General features: G+C 40.2%; 1 protein-coding gene across 1 annotated transcript in view; it reads right to left on the bottom strand.

Annotated features, from left to right (window-relative positions):
* Positions 1-26,153, bottom strand: part of LOC149154734 (uncharacterized) — a 178,899-nt gene that overhangs the window by 56,403 nt on the left and 96,343 nt on the right. The window contains 8 exon segments of the mRNA XM_089440765.1: positions 8,230-8,810; positions 8,937-9,061; positions 9,320-9,550; positions 9,664-10,789; positions 11,026-11,149; positions 11,152-12,355; positions 12,522-12,607; positions 13,705-15,627. Of these exon segments, the coding sequence (XP_089296891.1) occupies positions 8,230-8,810; positions 8,937-9,061; positions 9,320-9,550; positions 9,664-10,789; positions 11,026-11,149; positions 11,152-12,355; positions 12,522-12,607; positions 13,705-15,627 (5,400 nt within the window).

Here is a 26,153-nt window from a genome sequence, read left to right as displayed (position 1 = left end):
CCTACACGCTGTCCCTTTGACCCTTCATGTTGCGGCTAAGACTCACTTGTTTGACTGCAATTAGGGCTTAGGACTGGATAGATCATTATTTAGGGTTGGATTAGACCAGCGTTTAGGTCTGCGTTAGGGCAGCCTTTAGTTTGCGTCTAGGGCTACCTTCCATCTACGTCCAGGGCAGCCTCTTTTCCTCCAACATCTAGGGATTCCACTCCTAAATTTCTCTTCCACTAAAACCCAAGACAAGTGGAGAGAAATCAAGATAGAAGTGTGTGTGAGAAATGACTCTCAAGTCATCTCCTTTTATACTAAAACGTTGAGCACGTGGGGTTTATTTGGTTGCTAGCCGACCTTAACGAATTGGCTTATAACACAAATAAATTCATAACTCCATGAATACTTATCAGAATCACATGATCTTTAGATCAATCCTACACCTCTTGATGAGAGGGATCCAAGAAAAGTACTAGCTTCCATAAATAAGATGACCCACATGGAGTTTGGCCCTAGTTGACAATTTTAACACTCCCTCTCAACTAGGGAGAACTCCATCCACTGATCCATATGTCTGACTGTACTATCTCTGCCATCAGTGCCTTGCATTGCTCTGCGCTGCTCTGTTGAACCATGAAGAAGAAGAATTAATCGAGAATGTCTCATACCATTCTCTACTGACCCGAAGTCAGTTCCATATGAAGAGAGTGTGTCATACCACTCTTACTGATCCCAGATCAGTTCCAAGAGAGTGAGTCATATCACTCTTACTGACCCGAAGTCAGTTCCAATTGATCCTAGATCAATATCAAAAGAGAGTGTCTCAAACCACTCATATTGATCCCGAATCAATGGAGGTCATCCTAGCATAGGGAGTACGGTAGATACAACTGTGCGTCCATCGATAGTACTACTATGGTCCCTAACCCCGTTTCCCTACTCATTGGCCAGATGAGAAGTACTTCCCATGAGTCCTACACTGCATGGGTACGATGCCTCAATAGGAGAACCACTCATCTTGTCCCTAAGTCGCCACGGGATATCACAGGGGAAAGCTGAGCCATTCACCCTGTACACAGCGCACCATTAGGGAAGGGTGAGTCGCCCTATGGTCACTTGTTGCTCCAAGAAGTACCCCAAGCCCCTCGGAGCTCCCAGAGCACAATGCATGCATCATGCAGGACCCTCATAAGAGGGTCTCTCAACGACTCCAAGTCGTTCGAGAAAGTCACAAATTTGACCTTTCCCCGGGGCTTTGACAGAATGTCTGCAATCTGTACATCAGTCTCAATGTGATGGAGCCTCCTCGCTCATCGACGTACCATATCCCAGATAAGGTAGTATCTGATGTCTATATGCTGGAGCAATCATAGAATACGGGATTCCTCAACAATCGAATCCCCCCCTGGTTGACACAGAAGATCACGGTGGTATCCATCATGTGTATAAACAACTCACTGAAGAGCTTCCACAACCAGCCAGCTTCACACGAGATCATACTCGTAGCTATGTATTCGGTCTCAGTGGTGCTCCAATCAACCGCCTTTTGCTTCCTGCTCATCCAGGTTATCGAGCAGAACCCAAAGAGAATCAGCACTCAGAAGTTCTCTTGAGATCCTCCACACTGCCTGCCCAGTCAACATTCGAATAATCATGTAGCTTCATATTTCCGGTGATGTATCTCAATCCATGAGAGATTGTGCCCTGAAGATATCTGAGAAGATTTTTGGCACTAATCCATAGAGGCTCAATCATATATGAGCTCATCATGCTAACTGCAAAACATATGTCTAGACGGAAGTTCACCAAGAACATCAATGCGAATGAGTTTATGAAACTCAGAGGCATTTCCCAAATCTGGTCCGACATTACTACCACATAGCTTCTGAAAGTTAAGCTCCATCGAGGTAGTCATGGGCTTGAAGTTTACCATTCCAAATCCGGAATCCAACTCCCTCTTACTTCTGCAAATGAGAGGGTCTGCACCTGTCAGAAAGAGGTTGTCCTCAGAAGGTGTCGGTATGAGAGGTCTATCATCCAAAACCTTCAAGCAATGGTTTGGATCGGCTTCACTCCTAGTGAATCTTAGCTTCATCAGACAGCTATCAATCCTCTCATACTAAGCCTGGGATGTTTTGCTTCAAGCCATAGAGGGCTTTCTTCCACCTATATACATGATATTCCCGATCATGAATCTCAAACTCCTTGGGTTGTTCCAAGCCTATGGACCAACTATATGAGGGGAATGGTCCCCTTGTAAGATTTTTCCTTCAATACATCTCAGACATGTACCTTCATGCTCTTCTTGAATTCAGGCATCTGAGTCACCATCTAACTCACATCGGGTAGGGCCCCATAAGTAGATGAGATGTGTCAACTGTCATGGTCCCGACTCCCCAATGGACCATCCTACAACTTGATACAAATTTCCAACCCTGAACCCATGAGTAAATGCATCTTAGAAAATTCTATTTTCAAACACGTACCTTTCCATCGATGAATGCCACCCTAAAACCTCTGACTTCCATTGTCGAAATGGAAACCAAGTTCTTCTCGCGATTAGGTACATAAAAGAGATTTTGTAAATGAATCGAGTTACCCTCATTCAATTGAGGGGTAATATTCCCTACACCCTTTCCAGGATAGGTGCCATCGGCTCCAAGTATAATCCCATGATTGTTTCCATCTCTACTTGAATGTTGGTTTACTGTTGTAGTTCAGCAACTCTGGTTAGAGCATCAATGGTACCCTAACAACCACCTCTAAACTCTGCAACAGTCCTTGAAAAGATTGCGGCTTACCTCCCTTGAGAAGTTGTTTTTTTTTAAATCTAGGATAATAGGTAATTGGTGAGAGTTATCCTGAACAGACCCAGGATCAAATCTAACTGGCTGCCACTATAAACCTAGGCTACGTGCAACCGCCTGCAAGCCGCACAATAGCAGGAAACTTATGCCCCAACAAGAGTCGAGACGTCCGTTATGGGGTCGCCTACTCTTCTAGCCAAGACACAACAGGTCATATATATACTCAATGAAATTTGAACCCTCATCTCGTGGGTTTCACCCAGCGAAACTTACCGTTAAACCCCATATCATTGTATCTCCCTTGAGAATTTGTTGTCCATACAGCCCTTCACGTTGTCTAGGGCAGCTTCCACGTTGTCCCTTTGACCCTTTATAAGGCAGCTAAAACATTGCTTTCCACACGACCCTTCATGTTGTCTAGGGCAGCCTACACGTTGTCCCTTTGACCCTTCATGCTGCGGCTAAGACTCTCTTGTTTGACTGCGGTTAGGGCTGAATTAGACCACATTTAGCACAACCCTTAGGTTTGCGTTAGAACAGCCTTTAGTCTGCATCTAGGCTGCCTTCCATCTACGTCTAGGGCAGCGTCTTTTCCTCCAATGTCTAGGGCTTCCACTCCTAGATTTCTCTTCCACTAAAACCCAAGACAAGTGGAGAGAAATCAAGATAGAAGTGTGTGTGAGAAATGACTCTCAAGTCATCCCCTTTTATACTAAAATGTTGAGCACATGTTGGGTTTATTTGGTTGTTGGCCGACCTTGACCAATTGACTTATAACACAAATAAATTCATAACTCCATGAATACTTATCGAAATCGGATGATCTTTAGATCAATCCTACACCTCTCGATGAGAGGGATCCAAGAAAAATATTAGGTGCCATAAATACGATTACCCACATGGAGTTTGGCCCTAGTTGACAATTTTAACACTCCCTCTCAACTAAAGAGAACTCCATCTGTTGATCCATATGTCTGACTGTACTATCTATGCCATCACTGCCCTGCATTGCTCTGCTTTGCTAAGTTGAGCTCTGCCTTGCTCTATTGAACCATGAAGAAGAAGAATTGATCGAGAATGTCTTATATCATTCTCTACTGACCCGAAGTCAGTTCCATATGAAGAGAGTGTGTCATACCACTCTTACTGATCCCAGATCAATTCCAGGAGAGTGAGTCATATCACTCTTGCTGACCTAAAGTCAGTTCCAACTGATCCGAGATCAATATCAAAAGATAGTGTCTCAAACCACTCATATTGATGCCAGATCAGTTTCATTGATCCCAGATCAATGGAGGTCATCCTAGCATAGGGAGTACGTTGGGTACAACAATGCGTCCATCGATAGTACTACTTTGGTCCCTAACCCCATCTCCCTGCTCATTGGCCAGATGAGAGGTACTTCCCATGAATCCTAGACTGCATGGGTAGGATGCCTCGACAAAAGAACCACTCATTATGTCCCTAAGTTGCCATGGGGTATCACAGGGGAAGGCTGAGCCATTCACCCTGTACACAGTGCACCATTAGGGGAGGGTGAGTCGCCCTATGCTCACTTGTTGCTCCAAGAAGTACCCCAAGCCCCTTGGAGCTCCCAGAGGTCAATGCATGTATCATCCAGGACCCTCATATGAAGGTCTCTCAACGACTCCAAGTCATTCGGGAAAGTCACAAATTTGACCTTTCCTCGGGGCTTTGACAGAGTGTCTACGACCTGTACATCAGTCTCAATGCGATGAAGCCTCCTCGCTCATCGACGTACCATATCCCAGATAAGGTAGTATCTGATGTCTATATGCTAGAGAAATCATACAATACGGGATTCCTCAACAATCGAATCCCGCCCTGGTTGACACAGAGGATCACGATGGTATCCATCATGTGTATAAACAGCGCACTGAAGAGCTTCCACAACCAGCCAGCTTCACACGAGATCATACTCGTAGCTATGTATCGGTCTCAGCGGTGCTCGAATCAACCGTCTTCTGCTTCCTGTTCATCTAGGATATCGGGTAGAACTCAAAGAGAATCAGCACTCAGAAGTGCTCTTGAGATCCTCCACACTACCTGCCCAGTCAGCATTCGAATAATCATGCAGCTTCATATCTCCGACAGTGTATCTCAATCCATGAGAGATTGTGCCCTGAAGATATCTGAGAAGATTCTTCGCACTAATCCATAGAAGCTCAATCATATATGAGCTCATCATGCTAACTGCAAAACATATGTCCAGACAGAAGTTCACCAAGAACATCAACGCGAATGAGTTTATGAAACTCAAAGGCATTTCCAAAATCTGGTCTGGCATCACTACCACATAACTTCTGAAAGTTAAGCTCCATCGAGGTAGTCACGGACTTGAAGTTTACCATTCCAAATCCGGAATCCAACTCCCTCTTACTTCTACAAATGAGAGGGTATGCACCTATCAGAAAGAGGTTGTCCTTAAAGGTGTCGTTATGAGAGGTCTATCATCCAAAACCTTCGAGCAAGGTTTGGATCGGCTTCACTTCTAGTGAATCTTAGCTTCATCAGACAATTATCAATCCTCTCATACTAAGCCTGGGATGTTTTGATTCAAGCCATAGAGGGCTTTCTTCCACCTGTATACATGAGATGCCCGATCATGAATCTCAAACCCCTTGGGTTGTTCCAAGCCTGTGGACCTGCTATATGAGGGGAATGGTCCCCTTGTAAGATTTTTCCTTCGGTACATCTCAGACATGTACCTTCATGCACTTCTTGAATTTAGAGATCCGAGTCACCATCTGACTCACATCGGGAAGGGCCCCATAAGTAGACCTCCGGTGCTATAGATGAGATGTGTCAACTGTCATGGTCCCCAATGGACCGTCCTGCAACTTGATACAAATTTCCAACCCTGAACCCATGAGTAAATGCATCTTAGAAACACGTACCTTTCCATCGATGAATGCCACCCTAAAACCTTTGACTTCCATTGCCGAAATGGAAATTAGGTTCTTCTTGCGATCAAGTACATAAAAGAGATTCTGTAAATGAATCGAGTTACCCTCATTCAATTGACGCGTAATATTCCCTACACCCTTTCCGGGATAGGTGGCATCGGCTCCAAGTATAATCCACGATTGTTTCCATCTCTACTTGAATGCTAGTGCAATGTTGTAGTTCAGCAACTCTGGTTAGGGCATCAATAGTACCCTAACAACCACCTCTAAACTCTACAACAGTCCTTGAAAAGAGTGCAGCTTACCTCCCTTGAGAAGCTGCTGTCGATACAGCCCTTCACGCTGTCCCTTTGACACTTTATACAGCGGCTAAAACCTTGCTGTCCACACAGCCCTTCACGCTGTCTAGAGCAGCCTAACCCTTCATGCTGTGGCTATGACTCTCTTGTTTGATTGTGGTTAGGGCTGAATTAGACCATCATTTAGGACTGGATAGATCATTGTTTAGGGCGGGATTAGACCAGCCTTTAGGGCAGCCTTTAGTCTGCATCTAGGGCTGCCTTCCATCTGCATCTAGGGCAGCCTCTTTTCCTCCAATGTCTAGGGCTTCCATTCCTAGATTTCTCTTCCACTAAAACCCAAAACAAGTGGAGAGAAATCAAGATGGAAGTGTGTGTGAGAAATGACTCTCAAGTCATCTCCTTTTATACTAAAACGTTGAACACATGTGGGGTTTATTGGCCGACCTTGACAAATTGACTTATAACACAAATAAATTCATAACTCCATGAATACTTATCGGAATCGGATGATCTTTAGATGAATCCTACACCTCTCAGTGAGAGGGATCCAAGAAAAATATCAGTTGCCATAAATAAGATGACCCACATGGAGTTTGGCCCTTGTTGCCAATTTTAACAAGTATCATACTATCATGTTATTTTGGACTATAAAGGTGTTTTAGAGCCTGCTAATTGATGTTTTTTGGTTCAACGATGTTTTGCATTAAGTGCTATTTTGGTTATATGCACTATTACTTGCTATATAAATGAGAACTTTTGCATATTTGTGCATAAATGGTTTGGATTCATATGGATGCACATGAATATATATGTTTTTCTTTAAATATGAATATTTTAGGTGTTTTTGGTAAACCGGTTCTTTTTCCGGTTTTTTACCGGTTCCGACTGATTCCCGGTCCACAAGGTTTTTCGGTTCAATCACCGGTTCACTTCTGATAACATTGCTCTATATAAAGAAGTTCTGTAATGATAGAAGACACTCAAATGAAAAAACATGTAGATAGTAATTTCTCTAGACAACACAAAACATCACTAATGTTGGTGGCATTATACACACAAGATGTGGAACGGAGGCCTCAAAATATGCCAATTAACAAACTGAGAATAGATGGCACACCATTGCCAACACAAAAATTGAATCTTGGCATAACATATCAAATCATGAAAACCAGAAACATAGTGATACTGTGCATACAGAGAACAATAATCTTCACGGCCCTCCAAAGCATCATAAAAGAAGATTGCAGGAATGTTATTTACTACAAATCAGCAAGTACACTAAAAATCAAGAAACAGAAGAAAAGTATGAAGGACGTAGAATGACTACTAACATTTAAAGGAAGCAACACATGCAAAAAATAGAAAGACGAAAAATGTGGAAGACAGCACAGCAGCAGGAAGGTACATCACAAGAAGGAAGATTCTCTAGAAGTGGTTTTAACAATGAATATATAGGACCAAAGTACATCGCAGCTTCCATTGCTCTTAAATACAAACAACCAAATGACTTGTAGAGATGTTGTGTCAATTAAGAAGGGGGGCAAGAAGCCAAAAAATTCCCAAACAAAGCTAAGACAAATGGTTCTGTATAACAAGAATGTGAACAACATAAATAGAGAAAAAAGCATGCGACCAAATTTTAATTAAGGAAAGAATGACATGTTGGATAGGTCTGGAAGCTTAGTGACAACTTCGTAGAGTCCATGATAAGAAAATAGAACAGCCTTTGGAAACCCTCCATAAACTCAGAAAAGGCTGGAAGCTTACTGACAACTTTGAAGAGTCCAAAATAAGAATATCGAACAAGCTTTTGGGCCATAATTAGTCCGCAGTGATTCGGATTTATCCTAAAACAGGTTGAGCCTCCTACAATATAGAACAACAAATTGGAAAACAGAAAAAAGGAAACAAAATAGACCATGGCTTTGTTTGTATAGATGCTAAGAACAATACGGAATGTCTGTTAGGTTCTTTTCAGCAAAAACATATGGACTGCAGTTTCTGGATCTGATAAGTTGCATAATCAATCTCCTAAGTTTGCATCAACTCTAAGCTCCTCTTCCTTCATAAACTGAATCCATTTAATCCTGAATGAATCATCCTGGTACTACAAATTAAAATGGCCATTCAATTACTCTTCTTTCTTTCTCAATGTGTCAAAGTGTGTATGTAATGTGTCTATAGAAGGGAAAGAACAAAAACCTGGGGCACGATATTCCCTCTTGGTGGATGGTATTTCTGTGTCACAACAATTGGATGTTCAACTGATGAATCAAGATCATTTGCTCTATTCATGTAAGGAACCTGTGAGCATGACTCGTGAATAGAATCAAAAGATGACTTTGGAAAACACTTCTTGGATGATAAGATGTCTTCCCCAGGAAACTCATCATTCTTCTCTACACTAGGCAGTTTCTGCTCAACAAAATCTGATGCACTCTGCACTTTAGAATCCTTCGTTTTTCCATCAACTCGAGATGAAAAGGATGGTAAAAGAAGAGATATTGGTGAATTTCCTCTTCCTAGTCCATTCAGACCCCTCTCTGATAAAGAAACATCAGGACCTCCTTCCACATCAATATCCATTTCCTCTGTCTCAGGAAATCCAGCTCTTGGCAGTGAAGGTCGAACTGGTGGTGGGACCTTAGCACTTACATTGCCTGCACTTAGAGTACTTGCTGATAGTTGTCCAGGGGTTCTCTCTTGAGGATATGCAGAGGCTTCAATGCAAGTTGCTTTTCTCTCCCTAAAAACGCCCCATAGATAGAGAAGTCTATTCCAACCTGCAGCAAAAGCACAGCTGAGTTTAATAGGATATATATTGACCAAGTTTCTTACTCAAAAGATTGAAACGGAACCTCTTTAAAACTTTTCTGGAATTTTATGAGGAAGAGACCTAGACAACTTACGCTGGGACTTTTCAGGTAACTGATTGGATGGAAATATCAAAAGCTCAACACCATCAAAGTTTCCTCTAAGTGCAAAATCATTATTAAGCATGTGCTCCAGCAACATTTTGTAGGACCTTTCATAACTGAGAAGTAAAAGTTGATACAGTTTTAGCACAGCAATGTCATTACTCAACATAGATAGTTAAAATTATGTGCACGGAAGGATGTGTAGCTTTATGCAAAACTGTTTTGGAAGAGGATAAATTTCACTTTTCATACAATATATCAAAAGAAAATTACTCAAACTTCAGATGAGAAAATTACCAAGCCTTAACATAGCAACATGTCATTCATTTTAGAATTTATAGCTACAAAGATCTAGGGGATGCACATGACCAAACCTCTCAATATCTTTCGCAAAAAAGTAGAGTGCAATATTCTCTTCACATGGACGACTACACTGAAATTGTATTGGCCATGAGCTCAAGCGAGGAACTTCTTCCAATAGAACTCGAGAAGGAAACTTCATAGCAGCATCAAAGACCTTCGGTGCTGCACAAGTTGATGCATGGGCTTGTAATCCATCATAGTAGTTTGAAGGATTTCCCTTGCTCCTCACCTCAAAGCCACCTCTACACAATTAACAATCAGAGATGTAATAATCAAACAAATATATTAGTTGAACTAAAAGCACTATATGCAGATGCCAAATGGAATTCTATAGAGAGTAGAGAAGGTGTCATACTGCCATAAGAAGTTGTGCTCAGGAAGGGCTACCGATTTTACAGTTTCAACTTGAGAAGAATGCTGAAATGGAATTACTCTCAAGTAAGTGCCAGCATAATTTCCATCTGAAGGGGGGGCACATGAAACATCCCTTCTGACAGCTGTAACAGTGCTTTCCGTTGGATGCACTGTAAATGGTGTGGTAGTACTAGTAGCCATAAACTTTGAAAAATCCCCAAGGGAAACCAAAGGTCCCTCTCCATCAACATACATTGTCTGAGATGAATGTATCTGTGCGTTACTATTCCATTTTGCATTCTTTAGAAGATTTGTAGGGGAAGCAACCTCGACACCAAGCGTGACGATTGAACTAGAATGATTAATTGAAGAATCTTTAGAAATGCCAGTTGCTGGATCTAATAATCCAATAGGCACATCCCTGCCTAGATCACAGATTGACATGGAAGATTCTCGACTCACAAAACTCTCCCCATCAACCTTTTCACAAATGCCTGCAGCTTCTTTTGAAAACAAAGCACACTTAGAATCACTGTTAGCAGAAACCTGCCCCAGGGAACTATTTTCTGGCCTTCCCTCCGGTTCTTGCTTATCAACAGGCAAGATTCTTTGCTCAGAAGTATGAACATTTTCACAATTACTCTTGTATCCTGGAGCTGAAGCCTCTATAAAGTTATTCCATTTTCCACTGCTTGAACCTGATATGTCCCTAGAGTTTCTTGCAGCAGAATGTTTAAGAGTTGATACACGGAGACTACTGTTACAAGTGCTTGGAGAAATCCGACTCGAGCAAAATTGAGCTGTATGGCCCAACTCTTTACACTTATAGCACCTCGTACTTCCAGCCACTTGTAACAAATTCCGCACAGATGACCATGTTGACGGAGCAAAGTTCTTGGTTTTGTCATCATTATTGCTGTTCTCAAAAGAATAAGCAGAACCTTCTGCTAGTTTATTCTTGGCACTGATACAGCTTTTTCTGTCCAGGGAAAAAGATGTGCCTATCGCTGCCATAGATTTTGTTCCAGATATTGATATTGTGTTGCACTGCTCAGTGGAAATTTGAGATGCACTATAACACAAAGCCCCAGATGAGGCAAATGGCTCCAGTTTAATGCTCGTACTGCCTGTTTTAGACATGGTAAAGCGTGTCAACAGTGGTTGCAGCAATACAACAGAGCCCATCCCCACCCCGACACATTAAATAGAATTTTATAAGCAAGCTCCTTGGCCAAATTTAGCCAAATAAAGTGACTTATGGTTGAAAACAATGAAATTTTAATCATTGTCAGGATGCCTAGCTATCAAAGTAATGTATTAAAGGAAGAATTCATGGAAAGATGATCAAAGTTGGATGGTCTACCTGAAAATGTTGTGGGTGTACATTCTTCTTTGATGGTGTCTAGGACCACAGGAATTGAACCAACACTTAACTTTCCTTCAGGTGCTAGTGACTTGGGTGTAGATGTCTCCTTTTTAGATGATATCACTCTCGAGTTGCCTGGCTGACAGAAGAATTACTAGTGGAAGTCTTTGAACACAAAGGCAGATCTCCCAAAGACACTAAATTACTAGCTGCACTTCCAGACTTCACAATAGTTTTTCTCGTAGATAAATATGTTCCATCTTTTCTTGGTTTTCCAACCCTAATTTCTTTTGTTTGAAGACAACTGGCATGCTGGACATCAGTTGATATACTGGTTTCTACAATAGTAGCACCACTTGTGATCCCCACCTTTGATTTAAAGGATGAAGATTTGTTAATTGTTTTGTTCAATCCTCCAATCATAAGCCCACTACTGGTGCTTTCTCTAATTGTTGAAGCTTGTCCATCAACTTCACTAAAGTCTTTCTTAATCTTTAGCATTGACGTTGTCCTTGGACTATTGATTAATCTTGAACGTGGGCTATGGGACAGCCCCGCATCTGCTGCCTTCACTGATAAACCACCCTTATCAGTCAAAGTAGACAATACAGATGATAATTCATTGTTGCTTGCACCAATGCATGGTGAAGACTCAGAAGCCAAACTGTTCACAGAGGTGAATTTGCCCTTTGTTGACTGTAAAGTTCCATAAAACCTTGGTGATTGGGCCCCACTCGCAGTTGAAGGCTTCCCGCTGTTATGGAGGCCACTAGTAAACTGATTTCCAGTCAAAGCCACAGAAAGAGATGGTTTAGTTCGTCCCGTATCTACTGCTTTGAATGAATTGTCACGAGAAATTACAGGCTTTCCATTTGAATTTGAGATACCCTGATGTGCACTTCTAACATCTAAAGCCTGTTTCTTGGTGGCAGGTCCAACTTCTAAATCCTCTGCCCGTCGTTTTATCAAGGACTGGGAATTAGAGATGCCTTTGACCAACCTCTTTAATTCAGGTTCATATCTTTTTCTATCCATTTTCGCAGAGAGCCTAGTATTGGAGCTGCAGTTTGTAATCTGATTCCTGCTACTTGAACATGCTGGCTTTGACATTAATGCATTGTTCTGTGGGACTTCAATATTTTTTGAACTACCATTTTGTGGAACTTCAAAAAATTTTGAACTGCCATTCTGTGGAACTTCAATATTTTTTGAACTAACGTTCTGTGGAACTTCAATATTTTTTGAACTACCATTCTGTGGAGACTTACATCCTTCACAAAACCAGTTACCTTCTGGAACTTTGTCCAGCATAGTTTGCATACAGTAACTATAAATGAATCATAAACAGAAAAGATTCCTATTAGATGATCAAATATATGCATTCTTGAAACAGGAACACTGCTCTCTAAAAGCCAAATTAGGGAACTAGAATAAAGTAATTAGCAAATCATAACAATACAACAGTGTTTATAAGAAAAGATTAGAAAACTAACATATGCTCCGCACCATCATTACACATGCTACAGATAGCAAGCTTGTCCTCAAGACCTGCATCGCCACATATGTCACAGACTTTCACCTGTTATTTGAAACATAGGCAACAGTAAGTATCTGCCTTTTCAACCGCAACTAGAAATCCTAACAATGAAAAGAGAATTGTGATGAATACTTTTCGATATTTCTGTCAAAAGACCTCCATTCCCTCTCAAAAGCAAAATTTTTAGAAAGAAGACATTCCAAAATTTATGTCATAAATAAGTGATGGTTGAGATACTTGGGTGATTCAAGATAAAGAACAGTTTCTTACTGTGCAAGCTTTGCATATTTGACATTTGTGCATCATTCATGCATTTATTTGTTCAAGGAAAATTATGCTTGATATTAATAACCATGCATCAAGAACCATGGCATCAAAGTCATTTGGTTCATGTTTGTGTTCAAATCCAGTGAGAATAGAATTCAGAAGAAATCCGCAAGTGCCAAAATATAGGATAAAATTCTTCATTGAGTTTCACAAAATTCAAAACTTGAAAACATATATAATAAAATTCCATGCACTGGCAAATTTTATTCAAATTTTATGAATGAAACAAACTTAATTAGTCAATTTGAATCAGATCGAATAAATTCACCAATATAAGTCAATTTATTTGTTGGATCATGGTGTTTGCAAAATTTCAATTTTTTCCTTAAAATTTAGCAAACACAGTGACTAAGCATAGCGTTAAAACCGAAAATTTATTTTATACCAAAGTCCTGAATGCCTCTATTAGAAGGTTACAAAAACAAAGGTCAGAAAGATGTTCTCTGGAAGAGAAGAATTCTCTTGACAAACTTTCAATGAAACTTAACATAGCTTTGTTATCATGTCCTTAAGGAACATGGATGTTTACAAGGTGGGAGCTAAGACTGCCCATTGTTTTAAGTTATATTATCTCGACTATGGGATTTTGAAAGGCTTAATAGCTTCTACTTACTTTTAATGGTGGATATGCAAACAATATCCTTTTCTAAGAAATAAATTATTTATTTATGCCTCTAGTATACAGTATTAGAATGAAAACCCAACATATGCAGACAAACAAAGACGGAAAGTTTCCATAAGAGATCAGCAAAGCAGCATATTGCCGTAGTCAGTGATATTTGGAACCTGAAATAGAGGAGAATAATACTTACATCATCCTCTACCATGTCAGGATCATTTGAGTTGTCTTCAAGTACTGGTTCAGATGTAACCAAAGGCTCTTTCATTTCAGATGGCCCAACATCCACATTGTATTTATCTGCAAGTCTGTCAAGGTCCATTTTATTGTCTGCATCTGTAGACAACGAATTCTTATCAATAACCAAATGGGATGGTTGTTCAAGTGCTGTCTGAGAATCTGGAGTTACTTCAGCTAGAACCTGGTTACCAGTCATACTAGGTTGTGATGATGAATGTGAAGTTGTCATGACTAGGAAGCCAGCCTCAGAACTAGTTTTTGGACATCCGTCTTCAGGGTCTTTTGGACTTTGGACAGCACCTAAAAGATTAATTGTAGCATCTATGTTTTCCTGCATTGTAGTAACCACTGGTTTCTTAGATGAAGGGAATCCCATTTGGCTGGATGAACATGCAGGAACAAGATCTTGCCCTTGCTGACAGATTGACTTTGATTCAATCACATTTGTCATTGTGAGATAATTTGCACTAAAATGGTCTTGTGTTACAGAAATAGAGGATGATGAAACCACTTCCTGTGAGATGTTTCCTTCAATAATATGTTTGTTCTCGCTTTCCTTTTGCATAGGTGAACCAGTTGGAGAGAGCTCAATTGGGCTAGACTTGACCAACTTCATGGATTCTTTATAAGTTATTATTGGCATTTCTTTTAGATGAGGATCTGCACATACATCTACAGCTTTAACGTTAGCATTTGTAGATATCCTACAAGAAATATCAGTATCATGGTCTTGCTCTGACGTAAATTTCACCTCATCAATCACAACTATGGAATTTCCAATTCCACCAGAGTCCACCTTCTTGACAACCATGCAAGGTATTTCTTCAGAGCATGCAGAAATTGTATCTACTGAGTTCTCAGTCAATTTCATAAGATTATCTATTGGATTGTGTACCTTTTCTTGTGTACTTTGACCACCTATAACAAAGTTCCTTTTCTCACATTTAATATTGCATGAATCATCATTGACATATATTTCTGATATGTTTTCTTTGGGCTCACTGGAAATAACATGTATATCCAAATTAGAGTCTGGTACGAAATCAGGTGAGTTGTAAACACTTTCTCCTTGCAGTTGATTTGATTGAATTTCAGTTTGATTTCTCTGAGCAGTTATACTTGTCGAAATATTAGAAAACATGTCTAGGTTATTTTTTTCCGCTCCCTTGGTAGCACAAGTATTGTTTAAGTCTGTCTCATTTCCAACATTTTCTTTTCTCGAAGGCAGTTTCTCACCAAGGTCAATAGTCTCCTTCATATCAATATCATCACAATAATCCTGTGCATTCAAGTCAGTAACTTGGGTTATGTCATTTGATCCTGAAACATTCAAATAAACTCCCACAGCTGATTCACAAGGCAGAGGACCAGCCTGTAATAATTTCTGGGGTTCCTGGGAAGAATGGCATTCCACATGATTCTCCTCTGACTGTTCTACACTTGAAATAAGATTGCCTTTACAATATGATAGTGAGGAATCTGTGCGCTTTACAACCTTTTCATTTTCGCCAATAACATTTTCCCCAACTCCTTTTTCTATTTCATGGTCACACTCTGAACTGTTACTGGCCAAGTCTCCAATATTTGACTTTAAAACCCTTGGTCTCTTTAAATGATCATGTCTTCTTCTGCTGACACTCGCTAGAGTTTCTTCGATTTCAATCGAATCTTTTTTAGTTGAATTTCCTGTATTGCCTTTATCATACATGTCCTTCCCTGTTATCTTGCCAATTGACAGTATGACAGATGTGCTATCACCACAATCAACAATAGAATCTAAAGTGTGATTATCACACTCCAGAGCAACATCTGTTCCTGTAGCACCCATGTGCTCTGATGAGCTACCTACCAAGACTCTGTTTCCATTGTTGCCTACCTGCTGAGCAAAAAAAAAAAGCATTATAGAAGAAATGAAACAATAATTCTCATACTCCTCTCACTAACATAATATGAAAGCAGTGGAAGCCCTAGTTGTCCAGAAGCACCACATTCAAGAAACAGGAATTCCAACAAAAAGCAAAGTCAGTTTGAAACCATCCAAAATTATTAGAATGCCGCATGAATTTTCTTGTATTTCCACCAACAAAAAAAAGGTTAATATGCATTCCAAGGAAACATTTTTGAATGTAGGCCATTTCAATTTTTTTCACTAGTCCAGACACCATTGACAGCAAGTGAACTCTTTAACATACCAAATATTATACTCTTTCAGGAATGCAACGCTAGAACTGAAAACCAACAACATATATCATATTCTTTGGAGATGAAGGGGTCAAGGATTTTTTGAAACCTACATTACAGGAAGCAAATGTGCAGCAGGCAGTTCAAGCCCAGAAATGTTTCCAGGATGAGATGTATCCCAAAAATGTTCCCAGAACAGGAAGCACCCCAGAAATGACAGGAAACGGCTTCCTGATGTTTCTGGTAATAAAGAAACATCCAGGTAGGGTTTCCCAACATTTCTCATGTGTCCTGATTTTTTGAAACATTTCTCACCTGAAATGACTGGAAACACCTCACCTTTTTTTCTCTTTTCTGTTCACATGGCAAGGGCTGAGGGCCCATTGCCAACCGTTGTGAACCACAAAAACAGCCAATAATCACTAAATTCAAATTTCTAGAGATAAAAAGTTATAGAAATGAACTTATTCTCCCAGTTTTCAAAGCAATTTTTAAATTTGTTGCTTGCTAGTGTCAAAGACAATTTTTTCCTTGCATGGCTGGAATTGTCTCCATATATCTGAAATTTTGCCTACAATTTGTTTTCTACTCAGCCGTGTATTTGTTTTCCTAGCTAGTATAGAATCTAAGGCAAAAAAACCATGAATTCTTATGTCCCTCACAATAGCTGGAATGTCTTCAAATGAAGCAAATTTTTAACAAAATTTATTATGTTCAATAATTTAGGGCAAAATTCAATACAACAATTTTTTCTTCCTTTGCAAGAAGGTGGAATGTATACTATTTCCATACTAGCTGAGCTACAACAAATTTCTGGTTTTCTTCCCTCTACTTGTTGGACACAGATTATCATTGATGTCAATATGGCAATATTCGAGGAGCAAAAGGAGCCAAGAGGAGCAAAACAGAGGATGCAGACAGCCATCACAGCAACAGAGGAACAAGCAGAGGTATAAGGAAGTAGACAGAGCCATCAGAGGAGCAATGGGTGCATTTATATTATCGGGAGCTATCGGACACACAAAAGAATTATATGCATGAAGATACAGGCGGAGGAGCATATATCATACATATGTGTTTTGACACTATCGGAGGCACAGAACCTTATATATACTATCGGGCCCATAAAACCCATGTATGCATGCTTTAACACTATCGGCGGACAGAAAGCCCATATACATAGGCTTAACACTATCGGAGGCGGAAGACTTGGCTCTAGGGAAAATACACTATCGGAGGCAGATTGTAGACTTGAAACTCTATACATGGGAGTGTTGAGTTGTATCGGGTCCAGCACATCGCATCGCTATGAGGGGTCTACGTTAACGTCAAGCCCTGACCCTGTGCGACTTTCGATCACCAATAGCGAGTATCGCATCGGCACTTCAGAAGTGGGAGCTACAATATGTCAAGCGGTCCATTGCGATCGCCGATAGCGATATTGCATCGGACCTCCGCCAGGGGCAACTCTCGACTGCGATGCATATCCACGTGGACCCGCCGCACATTACAAATATGACTTAATCTATGATCGCATCTGTCGCATATCGCAAGCCGTAAAGCCTTGCCACATTGGAAGCACCGACTGCGATAGGTTGTGGACCCGACGGGCATATTAACTATGGTTTAATACCATATCGCATCCAGTCCATCGGAGCAGTGGAGGATCGGTCGTCGGCCATCGGCGGAGTCATGGGTCCGATATATAAAGGACCCCCAAGAGTCACGAATCGCCGATTGCGATTTAAGCGCGGACCCGATACAGGAATAGGTGTGATTGTAATATTTCCTGAAGTCCGCCTTTTAGTCTGTTTGACTATTTTTTCTCATATTCTCTGTGTAATGGAATGTCTGGCTTGCGCGGGGTGTTTTAAGCCGAAAGGCTTACGATGGTTGTTCCGACGGTTCAGAAGGCTGAATGTCAGTGAAAAGGGGTGAATCATGGCAATTATGATTGCGATCAAGACAAAACATCTCCGTTTAATTGAAAGAACTCTGTGTATGCCGCAATCATTGCCAAAAGGAGCACTGTTACGGTAAATCGGGAGGATGTGTTCTCCGTGGATCGTTTGGACCAGTCTAATGAATCTATGTATCCCCAGAAAGTCAGTGAACTTGCACAATGCAGAGGAAGCCGCAGCGACCGAGGAGGAAGCCTAAGAGGCGGTGTAAGCGGAAACAAATGGACAAAGGCATGGGAATGTATAAAACAGTAAAAACAGAAAATTGTTCGTGCTGTTGTTGTGGTGAAGAACCAGAGTGTGAGGTGGCAGGAGCAGCAAAGGCAGAAGAGGCAGCAGAAGCAGCGAAGGCTGTAGAGGCAGCAGAAGCAGGAGAATAGGAGTGAGAGAACCTCAGTTGAATGGAGTGTAGCAGCATACCAGTTTATGTCAAGGTTGGGTTGGAGCCCAAGAGGTTGGAGCCTCAGAACTGAACAGGACTGAAGTCATTAGGGGTAGGTGCTCCTAAGTGCAGAACCACTGAAAAACAGAGTTGGTGCTTTGGAGATTGGAGTCTCACTAAAATCCAAGTTGGAGCTTGGCAACTATTCACAATCAGATATATACTTATATTGTATTTATTTCATTGCACTGTCTTGAGTTTTAATAAAAGCATTAATTCCAGCTGTTGATTTCTGTGTTCTGTGTATACATATACATATCTATATATGCTTTTGGCAATCACTAGAACAATTAAAAAAAAAGGGAAATACTGATTCACCCCCCTCTCAGTATTTCCAACAATGGTATCAGAGCCAGGTTCTTCATACTAGCCTAACAGCTTGAAGAAGGATCCACAGCCATAATGAGAAATCAGGAAGCATCAGGAAGACCTCCTTTGTTCGATGGCACTAACTTTGGTTTCTAGAAGAAAAGAATGACCTACTACTTAATGTCCCTTGGACCTGAAATCTGGCATTTTGTTCAAAATGAATACCAAACGACTTCCACTCTTCTAACAGACCCAGACGAGAGGAAAGCCTACATCGCAAATGCAAAGGCCTTGAACTCCATCACTAGTGGAATCACTGATTCCGAGTTTACAAAAGTCATGCACTGTACCTCTGCCAAAGAAATGTGGGAGAAGCTAGTTGGCTTGTACGATGGAGACTCAAAAGTAAAAGAGGCAAAACTTCAAACTCACATAAGACAATTTGAAAGTTTGAGGATGGAAGATGAAGAAGATATTGCAGCATACCTCCTCCGAGTAGCTGAAGTGGTAAATTCCCTGAAAGGATTGGACAAAAATTTGAAGAAAGTACCATTGTCCAAAAGGTATTAAGGTCTCTTCCAGACAGATTTGACTCCAAAATAAGCGCTATAGAAGAAGCAAAGGATCTAGATACTCTCAAAATGGATGAACTCCATGGAATTCTCACTGCCTATGAAATGAGGAAAGGTGGCCCAAGCTCCAAAGATGCAGCATTCAAGGCCTCAAAGTCAAAGAAGGGGAAAGAAAGGAATGTCTATAGTGAGAGCCATATGTGGAATCCAAATTGGCTCAATTTGTACGAAAGTTGAAGAGAGGATCTAAGCTTAAAGGCAAGTATCCTCTTATCTGTTTTAAATGTGGTAAGATAGGTCATTATGCAGCAAGATGTCCTCATAAACATGACAATGATGATGAAGGAAATTCTAAAAGAGTGGCACACAAAAAGAAAGGGTTCAATAAGAAAAACTTCTTCTCCAAGCAAGATGAGTCTGATGAGGATGAGTTTATGGTCATCAAAAAGAAATCAGATGAGGAAAGTGATCATGATGAAAGCCAAGAAACATTATTCATGGCACTCGCAGATGATGACGACACAGGGTTGGAAGGAAATGTAGATGAACTATTAATAAGCACCATTGAAGAAAATGAGAAACTACGGAACCAAATCATTTCTCTCAAAGTGGAAAACGAGGAAATAAGAAGGAGAGAAGATCTCTTGGAAGTAAAGCTTAAAGAAAAAGAAGAGACTTGTGAAGAACGTGAGGCCGAAATAGTGTCTCTGAGAAAGGAGTTGGAGCAAATTAAAAAGGGATGTAAAAACTCTCAAATACTTGAGACTATTCTGAAAATTCAAAAACCTCAGCATGACAAGTCTGTAATAGGCTTCAAAGGAGAATCCCCAAGACTAAGAATAGTGCAAAAAGCTATGCTGATGCACTTTCCTGCAATCCAAAAGATGAAAAAGTATGTTATCAAAAGTGCATCCCAGATCCCAAGAATGAAGAGAGAATTACTCCAAAGAAGAATGTGGAGTCGAATCATGGACACTACAGCAAATACAAACATGTACTCCACCAAGGGCCCATCGCAAATCCAAAGAACGAGGGAGGAGTAATTGCCAGGAAGGAAATCGACTCAAACCGTGGTTGCTTCAACAGGTACAAAACCATCTTTCTTGGACACTGCTTTCACTGTAAAAACTTCGGTCATCAAGCCAGACATTGTATGGCTTGCAAAAGTGAAAAGACAAAGCTAAAGGACCGAATAATCAACTCATATGCCCCCAAAAGGCAGGGACAAATCAAAACCTTCAATTCATTCGATCCCTTGACCAAATTTGATATGATTTGCTCTTTCTGCTACAATAATGGACACTATGAACAAGACTGCCCACTCAAAGGAAGAAAGACGAGTAGCAAGAACTCCAGCATGGATAAATGCGGCCTGGCTCTATATGCTCAAAATAATGGAAACCATTGGTTTGTGGATAGTGGGTGCTCCAGACACATGACAGGAGACAAAAGGAAGTTTGTCTCACTGAGCAAAAAGGAAGGGAATGTGTCCTTTGGAAGTGGATCTGGCGGAATTGCAAGAAAAGGAACAGTTACTCTAATCAATGGAAAAGGAAAAGCTCAAGATGCTCTGCTAGTTGACAGACTCAAACACAACCTCTTGAGTGTTAGCCAAATATGTGATCAAGGACATAAGGTTGTTTTCAGCACCAAAGACTGTGAAATAAGGAACTCTGGCTCAGGGGAACTTGTGGCAAAAGGGGTGAGAACATCAAACAACATTTACATTCTGAATAAGATTCAAGAAAATAAATTCTACTTGAGTCAGACAGATGAGAGTTGGTTGTGGCACAAGCGACTTGGACATACAAGCTTCGAAAATCTAATCAATATTAGCAAGATCAAAGGTGTACGAGACATCCAAAGGCTGTTCAAACCAAATCAAGGAGTATGTGGTCCATGTCAACATGGAAAGCAGACCAAAAAAAGCCACAAGACAAAGGAGCTCTCTACATCGAAGCCCTTGGAGATCATCCATGATAATGTGTGTGGGCCAACTAGAAATCAGGGACTCCAAGGAGAAAGGTACTTTGTGTTATTGGTTGATGATTATACTAGAATGACGTGGATATATTTTATAAAGTTTAAATCTGAAACTTTTGAGTGTTTTAAGAATCTAAAAGCCCTTGTAAAAAATGAAAAAGATTCAAAAATTAAGTGCCTCAAAACAGACCGAGGGGGAGAATTCACATCAAACGAATTTAGTGAGTTCAGTAATATTCATGGAATTAAAAGGGAATTCTCTGCTGCCAGAACACCTCAGCAAAATGGGGTAGTTGAAAGAAGAAATCGAATAGTCCAAGAAATGGCAAGAACAATGCTATTAGCAGCAGACTTACAGCCTAGATTCTAGAGAGAAGTAGTAGGGACAGCTGTCTATATATTGAATCGAACTCAATTGAGACCAAATTGTGAAAAAACTCCTTATGAGCTATGGAAAGGAATACCTGCTTCGGTGAAGTACTTCAAGATCTTTGGAAGCAAGTGCTTCATAAAAATAAATGATGGCTCACCCGGAAAGTTTGATTCTCGGGTTGATGAAGGGATATTTCTTGGATACTCTACACGGAGCAAGGCTTACAAGTGCTACAATTATCGACTGAAGAAAATAGTGGAAAGCATTGATGTAAAGGTTGATGAAGATCTTCCAGAAAAGGAAATTGAAGAACATGAAGATGACCTTCTCATTGAAGAAGAAAAACCTAAAGAAGAAGAAATAGATGAGGAAGAAGAAGACAAAGAGGAAAGAGAACCACCTAATACCCCTTCAAAGATGAAGTATGTCCAAATACATCATCCAGAAGAGCAGATCATTGGCGATAGAGATGAAGGTGTGCAAACCCGAAGAAGGATAACAATCACACCCAAGAGAAAAGTCATTGCCCTCCTATCTATGATAGAACCAGAAACATTTGCAGAAGCAAGGATCCTCATTGGGTAAAAGCCATGGAAGAAGAAATATCCCAAATTGCGAAGAACAAGACATGGGAGCTGGTACCTCGTCCAAAGGACAAAAACATAATAGGAACCAAATGGGTGTTTAAAAATAAAATGAATGAGGAAGGATAGGTTGTCAGAAACAAGGCAAGGCTTGTCTACAAAGGTTATTCACAAATTGAAGGAATTGATTTTGAAGAGACATTTGCACCGGTAGCCCATATGGAAGCTATCAGGATGTTCTTGGCATTTTCTTGCTCAAAAGGATTCAAAATCTTTCAAATGGACGTGAAATCAGCATTTCCAAATGGAGAACTCAAGGAAGAAGTCTACATGGAGCAGCCAGAAGGTTTTGATCTAACAGAAGGAAAGAACTTAGTCTGTAAGTTGAAAAAGGCTTATATGGGTTGAAACAAGCTCCTAGAGCTTGGTATGCAAGATTGGATCACTATCTACAGCAACAAGGCTTCAAAAAGGGAGTGGCTGGAAGTAATCTATACATAAAGACAGATGAATGTAAGTTATTAGTTACTCTTGTTTATGTTGATGATCTGATCTTTGCTAGCAATATTGATGAAATGAGCCATGAATTTTCTCAAAATATGTCAAAAGAGTTTGAGATGTCAATGATAGGAGAGTTGTCTCACTTCCTTGGACTTCAAGTATCTCAAACCAGAGCAGGACTGTATATATCTCAAACCAAATATCTAAAAGACATGCTCAAAAGATATGGAATGGAGGACTATGCACCCATGAGCACACCTATGACCACAAACTGCAAATTGAGCAAAGATGATGACTCCCCTCTAGTAGATGCAACTCATGACAGGTCAATGATTGGAGCCCTTCTATACTTAACAGCTACAAGACCAGACATAATGCAGGCAGGAGGAATGGTGGGAAAAATTCAATCTTCTCCCAAACAATCCCATTTATTAGCTGTAAAAAGAATTCTCAGATATCTGAAAGGAACTTCTGATTTCGGTCTTTGGTACCCAAAGAGCTCAACACTGATTGTAACTGCATACACCGATGCTGATTGGGTTGGAAGTATAGATGATCAAAAAAGTACTAGTGGAAATGCATTCTTCCTAGGAGACTACTTAGTATACGGGCTCAGCAAAAAACAATCATCCATATCATTATCCACAGCCGAAGCCGAGTATATTGTTGCAGCAGACTGTTGTACTCAGATAATATGGATGAAGGAAGCTCTAAAAGATGTCGACATATGTACAGATCAACCGACTACCGTTTATTGTGACAACACATGTGCTATCAGTCTCAGCAAAAATCCAGTGATGCACTCAAGAACCAAACACATACCAATCAAGTATCATTTCCTCCATGAGCAAGTAGCTGAACAAAACATCATCCTGGAATATATCAGTACTAAGGAACAGATAGTTGATATTTTCATAAAACCTCTTCCTCGAGAAGCATTCGAACATCTGCGTCAAAAGATGGGGGTTATCTCTTTATCATCCCTCAAGTTCATTCATAAATATGTAGCAGGATAGGGAGAGCAGTTTGAAAGGGGGAGTCAGGGAGAGCAAATGAATATTGCCATCAATAACAAAGGGGGAGATTGTTGGACACAGATTGTCATTGATGTCAATATGGCAATATTCGAGGAGCAAAAGGAGCCAAGAGGAGCAAAACAGAGGATGCAGACAGCCATCGCAGCAACAGAGGAACAAGCAGAGCTATAAGGAAGCAGACAAAGCCATCAGAGGAGCAATGGGTGCATTTATATTATTGGGAGCTATCGGGCCACAAAAGAATTATATGCATGAAGATACAGGCGGAGGAGCATATATCATACATATGTGTTTTTACACTATCAGAGGCACAGAACCTATATATATATATATATATATATACTATCGGGCCCGTAAAACCCATGTATGCATGCTTTAACACTATCAGCGGACAGAAAGCCCATATACATAGGCTTAACACTATCGGAGGCAGAAGACTTGGCTCTAGGGCAAATACACTATCGGAGGCGAATTGCGGACTTGAAACTCTATACATGGGAGTGTTGAGTTGTATCGGGTCCGGCACATCGCATCGCTATGAGGGGTCTACGTTAACATCGAGCCCTGACCCTGTGCCATAATTTTCTGTAATTCGGCCTATTTTATATATTTTTTATATGTTTCCAAATATTTATTTTGTCAGAGTTTCAGCAAATACAATGATAGATAATACAATGGAGAAAAGAGAGAATAATAGTTCAATGATTATTATGCATTGATTTAATGTCATAATACATAGAAGAGGAGAGGGATGTACGTTATGGTGGTTTAGCATCCACGGAATTCCTGCTAATCACATAACTTTAATCTTATTTAAAATTGTATTTATATTATGACCACTTCATACATTTATTACATAAAGTGACACTATGACAAAAGCACAAAATGTCCAAAAGCTTCTATGTACTAAATATAACCATTACATTAATTTCTATTTTTTTATTACTCAATACCCCCATTTTTACATCTTTCCTGAAGTTTCCCAGTGAGTACGATGACCTTTTGATATGTTCTGTGCTCACTAGAAATAACTACTTACAGTCATCGCAGTTAATATAACCTTTACAATATTTCCAAACATTTTTTAACTATTCAATACACCCATTTTTCCATGTTTCCTGAAGTTTTCCAGTGTGTATGATGACTTTCTGATATGTTTTGCGCTCATCAGAAATAACTACTCACAGTCCTTTTAAAGACAGTGCATACATGTGTTTTATGATTCACCCACAACTCTCTACTTAACTGCCGCTGCCCTTACACTAAAGCTCCCTCCTCATAACTGTGCCTCCACTTCAAGGCTACAATCTGCACAGGAATCAAGGCAAACATGATCCGCTGAAGCATGCTAATCTGCAGAAGCAGATTCAACACTGGAGCAACCAGGAAAGCTAACAGATAGCATCCAAACACTTGCAGCACCGTCAACAAAACAGTCAGCTTGTGTGAATCGTCATGGGAACTACAATCAGCACAGTTCATGCAATCAACAGATTTGTAGGCTGCACAAAGAATGTGAACAAGTTGTCAAGAGAAGCCGCAAGTAAAGAATACTAATCACCAGGAACAGAGACATTGTGCATTGGGGTGTATTGACATAAATATTCAAGAATGCAGCGGGTTCACTATTCAAGCATAGTGGGGAGATGCATCAAAAAGTGGACAACCAAGGTTGCATAAAGCAGGAGCGTTTTTGAGAAGCGAAACATCAGGAGCATCATTTTCCAAAAACCCTCCGAAGCGAAGCATCCCAGAAGCATATATATATATATTCAACAAAAACATCCAGGTTGCCAAATTAGTTGCAGAATATATGAAAACATGCCTATTTGTACAGAAATCAGGATAGAAATGGCGTCCATAGCACATTAATGATTAATTATTCGAGCATCGACCATCTAGAATCTAGATTCTATCAATTACCAACAAACATACAAATTTTCAAGTCATATAATAGAAAGTAGACCATTAACTTATGAAATGAAATAGGTTATCTAACAATTGTCAGACCAGATAGTTATGTTTACAAAAGAGGCCATCTACACACCGAAATATGAAGACCAAAATGTCCAAAACTAAACTGAGCTACTTGCTAAACACCTCTCTACAGAAGAAGTGTTCACCAATTGTGAAAACACCCATGTTGCCAAATGTTGTAGCTGTGGGGTAGCACCACCACACATGCTTCAAGAATGCAGTGGGTCCCCTATTCAAGCATATTGGGGAGATGCATCAAAAAGTGGACCTTCACAACCAAGGTTGCATAAAGCAAGAGCGTTTTTGAGAAGCAAAGCATCAGGAGCATCATTTTCCAAAAATCCTCGGAAGTGAAGCATCCCAGAAGCATATATATATATTCAACAAAAACATCCAGATTACCAAATTAGTTGCAGAATATATGAAAACATGCATATTTGTACAGAAATCAAGACAGAAATAGCGTCCATAGCACATTAATG

This window comes from Pinus tabuliformis, chromosome 9 (genome assembly GCF_031772625.1).
Source record: "Pinus tabuliformis cultivar Carrire ecotype Pingquan chromosome 9, CPIR1, whole genome shotgun sequence".
NCBI classification, from domain to species: Eukaryota; Viridiplantae; Streptophyta; class Pinopsida; order Pinales; family Pinaceae; genus Pinus; species Pinus tabuliformis.
Note: the sequence above shows the minus strand (reverse complement) of the source record. Positions and strands in the feature narration are given on the sequence as shown.